Source organism: Helianthus annuus, chromosome 6 (genome assembly GCF_002127325.2).
Source record: "Helianthus annuus cultivar XRQ/B chromosome 6, HanXRQr2.0-SUNRISE, whole genome shotgun sequence".
NCBI lineage: Eukaryota > Viridiplantae > Streptophyta > Magnoliopsida > Asterales > Asteraceae > Helianthus > Helianthus annuus.
Window position 1 is genome coordinate 13,525,986 of NC_035438.2, and position 12,254 is coordinate 13,538,239.

At 33.7% G+C, this 12,254-nt stretch overlaps 1 protein-coding gene and 1 long non-coding RNA gene across 11 annotated transcripts; one reads left to right on the forward strand and one right to left on the reverse strand.

Moving 5' to 3' along the window:
* The first annotated feature begins 250 nt into the window (after window positions 1–250).
* LOC110864784 lies at window positions 251–6,417 on the forward strand. Of its 10 annotated transcripts, none has more exons than XR_004860092.1 (8): window positions 251–344; window positions 505–609; window positions 1,721–1,856; window positions 2,843–3,064; window positions 3,146–3,244; window positions 3,333–3,393; window positions 3,564–5,613; window positions 6,180–6,417. It is a non-coding gene; the product is annotated as an uncharacterized LOC110864784 (long non-coding RNA). The 10 variants fall into 10 exon arrangements; XR_004860094.1 differs by having other exon boundaries at window positions 2,852–3,064; XR_004860095.1 differs by lacking the exon at window positions 1,721–1,856 and having other exon boundaries at window positions 3,564–4,924; window positions 5,468–5,613.
* Window positions 6,418–10,350: 3,933 nt separating this feature from the next.
* LOC110863769 (putative vesicle-associated membrane protein 726) lies at window positions 10,351–11,908 on the reverse strand. Its single transcript, XM_022113079.2, has 5 exons — window positions 11,716–11,908; window positions 11,120–11,261; window positions 10,783–10,903; window positions 10,599–10,661; window positions 10,351–10,497 (listed from the first exon to the last, which is right to left on the reverse strand). The coding sequence occupies exons 1-5, from the start codon at window positions 11,906–11,908 to the stop codon at window positions 10,351–10,353; spliced, it is 666 nt and encodes a 221-aa protein (XP_021968771.1).
* Window positions 11,909–12,254: the final 346 nt, after the last annotated feature.

Below are 12,254 nucleotides of genomic sequence, written 5' to 3' on the forward strand. Positions count from 1 at the left end.
AAAAGGTAATTTAACATAATGTTAAGAGTTTAAGTAATTACAACTTTTAAAACACATGGTTTAATCCTGAGTAACATATTGTTGATTTTTAAACTAATTTCCCCCACAACTTTTAAACAGCTATAACTTTTTCATACGTTATTATCTACCTATTATACTAAAAAAATACACTTAATGCCACATGTCATTTTCTTAAACCATTTTTAATTGATGTGGCATCTCTCTTTGAGGAGATAATTGGTACATGGGCGGCAAATTCATTTCCCCTCTCTCCTCATTATCCTTCTTCTCCAGAATAGAAGATTCTTGCCATCTGCTCTCTTTTCCTCTATGCTCCTTCTCACGTAAGTTTCTTCACACCGCCATCTCTCTCTCTTCTTTCCCATTTTTATTTCATCCTCCTTCACATTCAAAAACCCTAATCTACGTCATGTGCCACCGGATTTAAAATAAAAAACCCTAGATCTGATTATATATTTCATGTTGTCGATTCTTCTCTGAAAGGATTCCGGTCAGCTAGGGTTTTCTCCGCAGCAACTGATGGTGGATTTCTCTCTGCCGATCTAGGGTTTAACTCTAAATCCCCACCTAAAGCAACTTAGCCAAAAGGTATGTTTTCTTCTCAATCTTTAATGTTGTAACCCAGATTTCCGTTGTTGATTCCACTTTAACGTATGTTTAATCTGTTTATTGTCCATATGTGTTCTTATTTAGTGTTTTTAAACAATCTAACATTCACCAAATCACTTTTTGATGTTCATCCGAAATTTAAAATCTTAAATCATTTTGATGTTTTTCATATGTGTTATCTGTATAATCTTGATTTCAAGTTATTTTCTTCATTGATTACAGTTTTTCAAAACTCCAAATTCAACAAAAGAAATTAAACTTTTCATGTTGTTCAAGTGATATCTTGATTCACTTTTGATTTCGACTAACTTTCAGTTCTAATTCACAACGGATTTGAATCAAAGCAAGCTGTTAAGTTGTGTGATAGGAATTTTGGCATTGGATTGCTGATGCATGATAGTGAATTGAGTTAGTGTATGCACGCCAACCGTTTGTGTATTTGCTTGACTGAAAGTTTTTTTATTTTTTTGATGGATTGGATTACCTCTTGCACGCCAATTGTTTCATTGTTGAATTGTTAGTAGTGAATGCATGATTGTTATGGTTTTGGCCTTTTATGTATTGGATTATAATATACCACCAACTGTCTGTGTTTATGCATGAATGAAAGATTTGTTTTTTTTTATAAAAGTACTTAGTGTGTGCTGGATAAGAATCATACCAATGAGGCAAGAACAATTAGGTCAATTCGACGGCTGGGACTTCTAATTTGTGCAATTGAGTGTATTAAGTACATACAGTAGAATAGCTTTAAAAGAAGTAATTAACCAAAGTTAAAAAAAATTGATAGTTGGCCATATTTTGTGATATGCTACAGTACTAATTTACCAATATACTAGACTAAACTCCAATGACAATATAAGTTGTATATTAGAATAATATATAGATACATATTTTGAAAGAATATTTATTACTTTACTTATCAATATGTGTTATTTTCTCTAGCTAGACTATATATATCTTATAGACTATGAAGATGTGTTTATATGTAGTATATATCTGACATTTTTAGTGCTCTCTTTGTTTTGATAACATGCTAGCAACAACAGTACATGTCTCAACAGATTTTTGTATTTTTTTCAACTAGCAGATACCACTTTTCTCCTAACGTTACCTCTGTATCCATATGACTGGTCCGGCCAGCTGCTGATCGTTTCTTGGACAGAACCAACATAATTTGAGAGAGAGAGAGAGAGAGAGAGTTGACACAGAGAGCAGAGTGTCGGGTAAGTTTGCATGAGGTTTTAACAAAGTCTAGAGCAGTAGGATTGGTAATAACATAAGTGGTGTAGTGGAAGTTGATTAGAAGGATTAGCAAGTAAAATGTAAGTCCTTAAAGTTTGATACTGTAGTTTAGTTCCTTGAGATGTTCAGGAGGATTAGATAGTAGACACTCATGAAATAGTTTAAGACCAAACTTGATTTTTAGTTAAAGTATTACCTCTTTTCTAAGATCATTTTTCTTAAGTTGTATGTGACCTATGCAAACCTCAGAACCTAACCCGATTCTATCTAATTAAAAATACCTTTGTGTTTATTTTTCTATGTAGATATTCAATCTCAAGCTTTCTGGAGCAGGAACATTTCACTAAGATAATTTCTTGGAATTGACATTTGTTAAAAATACCATTCAATGTAGTTTTTTCCATATAATCTAATGCATAAGGTTAAGGGTTAAAGAATAGGTTGTATAAGTCTGTTATCGTTGTGTAGTTCACGTTTGTATGCATTGCTTTTACGGCTAATTAGCATTAAAGTAATCATTTTTGTGCAAAAATGCATCACGTTGTTGTTGAATAGGAGTATTTTTAATCTTTTATTTTTACCAAGTATAGTGTGTACCTTAAAAATACTAATTTGTTAGCTTTTTTTTATTATCAACATAATTACTTTAGAGCAATATGGTAGTTATCTGCTCACACCATGGCACCTTGGGCCACATTTTGTTTGCTTCGTTGTAAAGCAAGTGAGTTTAATTTGGTGAACATGCTTTGTTTGCTAGGGTTAAGATTTAATATTATTAAAGCTAGGGTTTAATTTCTGGTTGAATGATTAGGATTTAGACCGGTCAAAGTTAGGTTAGGGAGATGAGAGATTGATATATGAGGTGAAATGTTATGTTGTTTGAACTTTTTTAATGTGTTTATGAACCGTTTTTGGATTGATTTTTGATAGAGTGTTAGATGATGAGTGATTTTTGTTGATTGTTAAGGTGCATCAGGTTGGAGAGACTGTGAATGTGGATTACTTTTCGGTTGATGGGGTTTCGGATCATGAATTGCATCTTGATGAGGTTGTGAAACAAAGGGAGGAGCTTCAGCATTTGGAGGTTAATTTGAAGGCTAGATTGATTGCTAGATCAGAAGTGACTGGGATTCATGAACGGTTTGATTCGCAGATTAAAGAGCATATTACTTCAAATGTTAAACTTCAGGTGTGTGGGAGTGTCTTAGTTTAAGGATTTATGTTTGTAGTTATAGAAATTTATCGCTTACTAGAGTGTTTGTGTGTAAAGGAACAACTGCATGAAAGGGAAAAGACTATAATGGACTTGCAAAGAACTTTGGATGATAAGGATAAAGAGCTTCATGCAATTAGACTGGACCATGAAGTGGTATTCACCTAAATATTCATGATTTATTTAATGCTTTTATTTATCTGTTATTTTTTTATACATATATTTTTGTTCTTCATTGTTATAGGCATGGGCTAAAGAGGACCTCATACGTGAGCAACAAAAAAAAAGGAACTGGCAACTTTTCGGTATATCGTTTTAGTTCAAAGTTTAAACCTTCCATGTTTTTTAGAATTCTGATAATACTTAAACATGTTTACTCCGTGGTTGTATATAGACTTGCATGTATTAGTCACACTGTGGGGATGTATCTAAAATTTGATGATTGTAATATAAGTCATCATATATGCATTTGTAGGAGAGAACGTGATAATCCTGAAGCTGAAAGGGCTCAACATATTAAAAAAATCCATGAATTACAAGAACATGTTCAAGAAAAGGAGAGGTAGCTCACGAAATTGCAGGAACAGGTACCCTTTCAGCTATTCTTTTGTAATATAAACCAATACCATCATGATTTCAAAGCTTTTTAATCTTTATTCTAATTGCCACAATATCATTGACTTGTGTTATATGTTATATCAAACTGAGCACATCAAGTCAAAGCATTTATGATGATCTATAAAGCTGGCTTTTAAAAGGCGCTACTGGCATGCGCCTCAGGCACAAGGCTGGTCACTTCTGAATTGAAAAGGCCTAATGTGTACACACGGCACACTAAAGGCGAGGCAGGCGCACAGAAAAGCGGCTTGAAGCGCACTCGGCTCCGGAGTCTACTGGTGTTGAACATGTTGGAAGCAGTATGTTTGATCATGTGCCTAAAGCTGGTGGAGTTTATATGACAGTTAGTCTTACACTTGAGGTTCTTCTCAATTGCATTTGAAAAGTATTTATAACACAGTTCATACTTTATTTATGAAGCTTTGATATAAATATTATTATAAAATTATTTAGAGCTCAAGTTAGGTGACATGGAATTTTCGATATCTTTTGATAGTACCACTTGAATGAATTGGTGGAGGTAAATAATAGGTAATTTTTTAGCTTTTTTTTATGCTAATGAAGTTTTATTTTGATATAGAGTTTTCGATATCTTTTGATAGTACCACTTAAACGACGAGAACCATGAAAATAAAATAGTATCAATTACAATGAATATTTGCTTTTTAAACCCATCATTTCAAGTAATGTCGTTTTTTAAACGAAACATGGTGTAATGAGAAGGGTGATATAAAACGTGAAATATGTTATCAGGTGGCGTTTTGTTTGTCTATTAGGGATGAGCATGAGTATTTGTAGTTTTCATATCAACAGGTTTTGGTATTAATGGCCGGGTTACTTTACTTTTTTACAAGAGGCTCGGTTAATTCCGTTGACCATCGGTTAACTGTCGGCTTTGAACATAGGTGGATTCAATGATCAACAACTGCTTTTGGCTTCACCTTTGTGTAGGGTGTTTTTAAATTATATCTCTAACATATGCAATTCTAAGATATTCCTTTTAGAAGTTGACATTGTATTATTTGTGAAATAATGTCATATTATAACCTCATTATCTCTGTTCTAAACTTCTACTAATTGATGTTCTTTATTTTAATAGTTTATTACCTGATCATAAGTTGAGGACACTTTTTCAGCAACCTCTGAATCACCTTCGAGATTTAAAGGAATTCAATTCACTTCTATCATCTGGCAATGGGAGGAATGACTAAAACAGAGGTACATCAAATTGTGTTACAATTCCATAGACTAAGTTACATTTGTAGATGCTTCTCACAACTATAGTCACTAAGTCAAATGTGACTAAAATATGAGATTTTATTGTATATAACTACCAAGCCAAATATGATTAACACTTTTGGAGGCTTTCCATTCGTTTGACTCATTTCTTATTTATTTATTTTTTTTACCCTTCTCACCAATTAGTAATTTAAGATAACTGGGTCGACCCATTTTATGTTATGTTATTTGTTAAGCCAGTTAGTTCTAAGGTTCGGGGTATCTATGTTGGTTTTACAATTATTAGTAAATCCAATTGCTTCCTTCCCTTGGGGGTAGTATTTTTCATTATGATAGGGGGCAAATAGCTTTTTTTTCAAATAATAAATAACGACTATTTGCAAAAGTGACGTGTTTTTAACAGGTAGATAGATGTTTCCTCTACCTACGTTAGTTGATTTTAGTTTATATTGATAGTTGAGACTTGATTAATATATTATTTATCTTGACTATTTTTTTCACTTGAAACACTTCATTTATAAGGTTGCTTGTGTTGTGTCTGCATAAACTGTTGTCTCAATACATGGTGTCAAATTCCAAGAGATTCTTCGAGTCAATGAGGTGGTTTAGTGAACACATTCATCTCTATTTCAAAATTATATTTTGATCCACTATTGATGCGTAACAAGGTAATTGAACTCAAATCCTTTTAGTTGTTGATATGCATTTATGGTAGGGGTGTCAATTGTGTCTGGTTGGCAGGTTGACAGGTTGCGGGTTGGCGGGCTGAAACCCGCACATGTAAATTCAGGTCAACCCGAACACGTCCCGTTTAACCCATTTTTAAATAGAGTATGTTGACAAGTTATAAACGGGTTGTTGGATTGTAAGCGAGTTGTTGGTCACATGTTTAATAGTGAGTATAAGTGAGATAGGTATATAGTATAGTGGGACAAAACTAACGTTATTATTACTAACCATGTAAAATGAAAAACATAAAAAAATCTAAAAGTTTTTTTTTCTAAATACTTAAATGGGTTATCGGTTAATCCGTTTTTATATGGTTCAACGCGAACCCAACCTGTTTTTAATATGGGTCAACCCGAACCGGGCCCGTTTTTTATACGTGTCATGTCGTGTCTACCTAAATGAAGTGTTTCTTCGTGTCAGGTTCGGGTCGCGTCAAGAGTTACCACTCCTAATTTATGGTATACATTTCACGAACCACATATTCTAATTGCACTTAAATATGCAGGTTTAGGTTGGATACATTGCAAGCTTTTAAGGAAGGGAGTTATGCTACCAAGAGCTGTCAGCTTGTGTGCAAATAGGTCTATCGACAACTGTTTTTAACAGTATTTGTTTTTTTATATAAGTTGGGGGTGTTAAAATATGTTAATAATCGTAACACGAGAACCAATTGTGAGTATAGTAGCATTTGTATCTATGTATAATTTATTAAGTCGATAAATTTATAAGAAGTATTTCCTGTATACAGCACGTGTATTTATTCATAACATTTTATGTTAAGGTGTATAAAGAGATTTTCAACGAATTGTGATTTCTGTATATTGATGGTTAATAAAAGGTTGTTACCTGATCCGTTTCAACACGTGTATTTACTCATAACATTTTATGTAAACGACGATGATGATGAGATATTATCTTTAATCAACCCGTGTAATACACGGGTTCTTAAACTAGTTTATTTATATAAAAAAAGATACCATAAAAGCTAGCATTTTATTCAACAAAGAATTTACTTAAGAGGGCAAGAGCACATGGATTTTTTTTTATTTTATATGCTAAGCATTTATAGAAAGTCCTGATAAAATCCAAATAGTAAGATCAATCCCGAACCAAGCCTTTAGTAACCGTTCGGTTTTCAAAATCACTTCTTTTTTCAATTTTAGTCCTTAAATAACATATTTAGTTCAATCAAATACGTCGTAAAGACTATTATAGTTATTTTGCTATAATTATAAATAGAAAAATGAGTTAGTGCTCAAATCGATAACTCGATAACTTATATTGAAGGTTTTCTAGAAAATAAAACTGTTCGATTTCCCTCATTGGTTGTCCGCAGATTCCATTATCAAGAAGTGTATCCACGGCTTCTTGTAGCAATTTTTCCTGAGATATTATTAATTTTTCTGGTGTAGCTATACTTGTTGTTAATAGGATGCATATTGAATTGGAAAAGTGTGCGGATAGATGGGTTGGGTGTGCCAATAGATTCTCCGGAGAAGAAATGACTGAATCCAACAACGCCCCTAGTTTCTCGGATCTACCGGAAGGCTATGTGACTGACATACTCTCCATCACGTCACCTCGTGATGCCTGCAGAGCTTCTTCGATATCCAAAGCATTCCATTCAGCGGCAGATTCTGATGCCGTTTGGGACCGGTTTCTGCCGCTGGATTACCGCCAAGTCATCGCCAGAACAGTTTCTCCCGTAGTTTTTGAGTCTAAAAAGCAACTCTACCACCGGTTATCAGAGTCGTATATCATCCTTGATTGCGGTTATTTGGTAAGTCAAACAACTTGGTGATCGGTTAATTGAATTGTGATCTAAGTCAATTATAATATTTGTTTAACAAAGCCACCTTATGGTAATAGATTACGTAAGTTGTTTCTTTTAGATCTACAAATATTTCTGGTTAAAAGGGTTTCAACTATTTTGAGGCACAAGATAAAGTAAAGACTCAAGGCCCCATTTTATAAATGTTATTGTTAAAAAGAGTGGCGGATCTTTGATTTCTGTGAGTGAGTGAGTGGTGATAAAAAATGAGTTTGTTAAAGTAGGATTGGATTATGTATATAAAAATAGGATTAAAAAAGTTTTAGTTAAAGTGAGACTAGATTAAGATCGAATTTTTCTGGACCCAGAAAGCCACAACAAAAAATTGGATTGAATGATGCATATATATATATATATATATATATATATATATATATATAGGGGAAGGTTCTATGCAGAACACTAAATATTACGAGAACACGCAGAACAAAATGAATCACCCATTTTTTCAATCCTAAAAACCTAAAAAGTAAAGGGAAATGTTACAAATGGAAGATTTATTGTTTCTCACACTAGAATTTAAAACAAAATATGAAAAATTTTCATTTTTTCATATAACCTACACATATGTGCATTCTGTGTAGGTTAAATTACCTACATGTATGTAGGCTAAGTATAGGTAAAAATATAAGGTTTTTTATGCATATATAATATACATACGAATGTAGGAAATATAAAATCTAAAAAATATGAACTTTAAATCATAAAATCTAGTGATTTAGAGTTGTTCTTTTTGTTCTCGTTCTGTAATGATCCTCATCCTATATATATTAAAAATAAATACTAAAGCCCAAGCCTAAAAACTCACCACAAAGAGCCGCTCATGTTTTTAGTTTATTTAGTTGAACTGAACCGAACTTTAAATTAAGGACGTTCACAACTGAACCAAAAAGTTGTAATTTGGTTGGGTTAAATAAGAGTGGGATAATTGTTATAGGCTATGTAAATCCGGTTCAATTTTAAACAGTTATGGCTCAGTTCAGTTTTCAGATTGAAACCGAATAATGAACGCCCATAGACAAAACGACTCTAACATGCATCTTATTCATTTGCAATTGTTAGTTGCTCATGTAAGATATAATCTTGTAAATAGGGTCTTAAGCTAGACATGGAGAGTGGGAGAAAATGCTATATGTTGGGGGGTGAGAAACTTATCAATTGTGTGGGATGGCGACACTCGTTACTGGGAATGGGGTCATTCACCAGAATCAAGGTCTCCCTCCCTCCCTCCCTCCGTGATGTTAGGATTTATATAAAGGGGGGGGGGGGCAAGTGTTATCTACTATCATATTTAAAGATTGACCATGGTGATATAAAATACTTGGTCCGCCACTGCCCACAAATATGATCTAAACCAAAAGGTCCAAACTTATATACATGTGTAACTATTGATGCGGGTTTGCGGAGGTAGGCATACTTAGATGTGTATGGTGGCTTGATATCCAAGGCAGAATAACAAGTGCAATGTTGTCCCCAAAGACAACGTATGTAGCATATCCTGTCTTTCGAGTCACTAGGGATTCATGGGGACTTTCTGCGCTTGGAAAAACTATAGTAACCTTTGGCGGAGTAAGAAATGAGACATCTAATGTTTATCTTCAACAACCACGGACACAGGCACACACTCAGACACCGAGAAGCGATGGATGGATGGATGGAGATCAAATTGGGTGAATTTTACAATAATAATGGAGATGAAGGTGAAATTGAGATGGGTTTCAGGAGCATCATGAATATAAAGGAGGCCTTGTGGAAGGTATTGAGGTTCGGCCTAAGTAGTGTTTTAATTATTGATTGTGAATAAAAGGCTTGTTGACAATATGAGTTTGTAAATTGTCAACAATAAGGTTTAAACTTCTATTTTATGTAATACTAAGTGGGTGTGCTTTTATTTACCTTTTTCTGTCTATAGTTTTTGTATGTGATCAAGAACTTTATACCGTTCTTTAAGTGTTTGATAATATGCATGAACGAAACCTTTTTTGTTGGATTTTATTTGGTGGAAACTTGGATTTAGTTTTATTGAATATTCATACTCATACTCATTCTCATACTCATACGGTTTAGAACCCCTTCTATTATATTGTTCCTACAATCACATGTGCAACAACACACGCGAGGCGGTGTGATCATACCACAATGTTTCCTCGGAAGCACTTGAGAGTGTCGTTTCTATATTATATTGGAGACATTGTTATCCTTATTGCTATTTCCATCATCCACTACAAGTTTTGTGGGTTATTTGAGCAAAGAGTGAGAGGAGATCTAGAGTAATAATTAAAGAACCATTTAATTATTATATGTAATGTACAATCAATTAAGTCTTTTGAACTTCCATTGCATGCTTTAGATGTTGAATCTCTTAATATTTATAAATTATGATTTCTATATGTATTTATAACATCGACATGTGACCGATCTAGGACAAGCCATTACATCCAACTATGTCATACGAGATACTATTTTGAGACCTTCTGTACCATCATAATGATCACTTCTATCATTTACATCATTATTTGATTATGAACACATATCAAAATCTAACATCATGTGTTACGAAAACTTGAAGTAGATCTAACCATATCAGTTATGTATTCTTTCTTAAGGAACATGATCATATTACAATCGTGGCCATAAAGAAAATGTAGATAAATCTGATCAGTGACAATGACAAAATGCACTGATTTATCAAAGCTTTGCTAAATAAGCTTCTAAGGATGCCAAAAGTTTTCTTTACCGTAAATAACAAACCCTACACACCCATGGACCTAAAGCTTAGCAGGTAGGGAAGTGGATATCCAAACCAGAAGAAAACTGTAATCGCGCCTTGTAGAAAGGGAACATTTTAATTGCATTTGAATTCTGGGCAGACTGAGAGAATAATGATCAGCAACAACGCAATAACGATACCAAATATTACGAGTTTCACCTTCATATTATGAATCCACATTTTCCTCTTTATCTTGGTTCCTTGTTTCTTGAAATCTTGTGCCTAAACATGATATAAGATCAAACAATCAAGTTAGTATTATCAAATTACACAAGACATATTTTGTAGCTTCAAAAGGAGGTTGAAACATTAAACAAAATAACCTGATTGCGAAGGTTGTCGCTCTTATCAACAAGTAGTTCAATCTTCTCTCCACGATCAAGTACCTGAACGCAACAAAATTTGAATCAAACATCATGTAGACTATTGATTACATAAACGACGAATTTCGTTTAGTTCAGAAAGGAATATTGAACAAAGTATTATGTTAAAAACCGCGAGAGTTACCTTCTCGATGTTCTCCATCATCACTCCCTTGACTTCAGTAACTTGAGCCTTGACCTTAGCAATCTTGCTAATTTCTTCTGGATGTGAGACGCAGTAGCGCATATGCTCTTTCAGTTTCGATCTGAAATCGCAAAAACATTCACGAAAAGAACATATAAACCCGGTTATATAAAGACAGATGGGTCTTTTTCTTTTAAATTTAATTTATGGGTTTGTCGATATCTTGAATAATGATAACCCCAAAATCAAATAAAGAACGTACCCATTTATCATCAATGATTTTAAAAATAACACATTTCTTAAAAGTTCTATATAAGATCTGTGTATACATATTTACCCAAACTCTTTGTTCAGGCCCTTTGCACCAGCAGTTTGGCCTTTGCCTACCCCATATTTATTATAAAAGTCATCCTTAATACGCTCCAAGAAGCCAATAGGAAGCTCCCTTCCTGCAGACTCAACCGCGACAACACAGTATGCTGCATAAGCCAAATGAAGTCATTAGAACTTATCGCAATTATAAGTAATCTCCAATATACAACTGAACACTAAATGAATTAATGTGTGGCATGGTTTTTACAGTTTTTTTGGGATCATAGATTTCATAATCAAATGTGTGCAACCATTGATCAAAACAATCTTATTCATAAAATGGTTATCATCTTAATAAAGCATCAAGATTGTTCACACGTTAACATGTTGTAATGTCAAATTATAATGCAAACATTTCTTCCAAATTGAAACAACAAAATGATATACAAGTGATGATTGTTTTCAAACACACATGTAAATGTTATGATATTGATTGTAAACACTGACCACCATAAGGCGTACATCTATTATCAGTCATAGGACAAATCCAAACAACGATATACGACAAACACAGATCAGAAAACTACCAACAAATTATTTCACAAACAACATTGAACTCACTGAATCCTTGCTCAATGAGGTAGTTGAACGTGTGGTCATCGCAGTTATACGTGAACCGGTTGTTGGTGGTGGGGAGTTTCTGAAGACATTGGGCAGCAATGCTTTGGAAATTCCCGGTGAACTCGGTGTACTCAGCTAGGATCACTGTCTCTCTAGCGACAAAACTATAGATTAGAGGTCCTTGTGAAGACATTCTTTTGATCTATTGTGCTCGAAATTATATTAAGTGGAACCGGACCAAATGAGTTTCTGGAAGTGTAATCGGAAAATGATGATGTAAATGAGAAGAGTTTGTGTGGAAGGACAGAGAAGAAAGCATGAGACATTTTGTGCGAGTGAGAGAAAAAGTAGGAAAATGTTTCTATAAATCCTCATCTCACTTGGTCATTTTTTCCGAATAAATAGAAAACTTTTACCATTTTCTTTCCTTTTATGTTCAAGAAAGTCGTGTCACTATAGCCAAGTAAGAAATAAATTTGAGTGAAGGGTAAAATCATTCACATCTCCACAAATTATTACACATATAGCTTTTCTACATA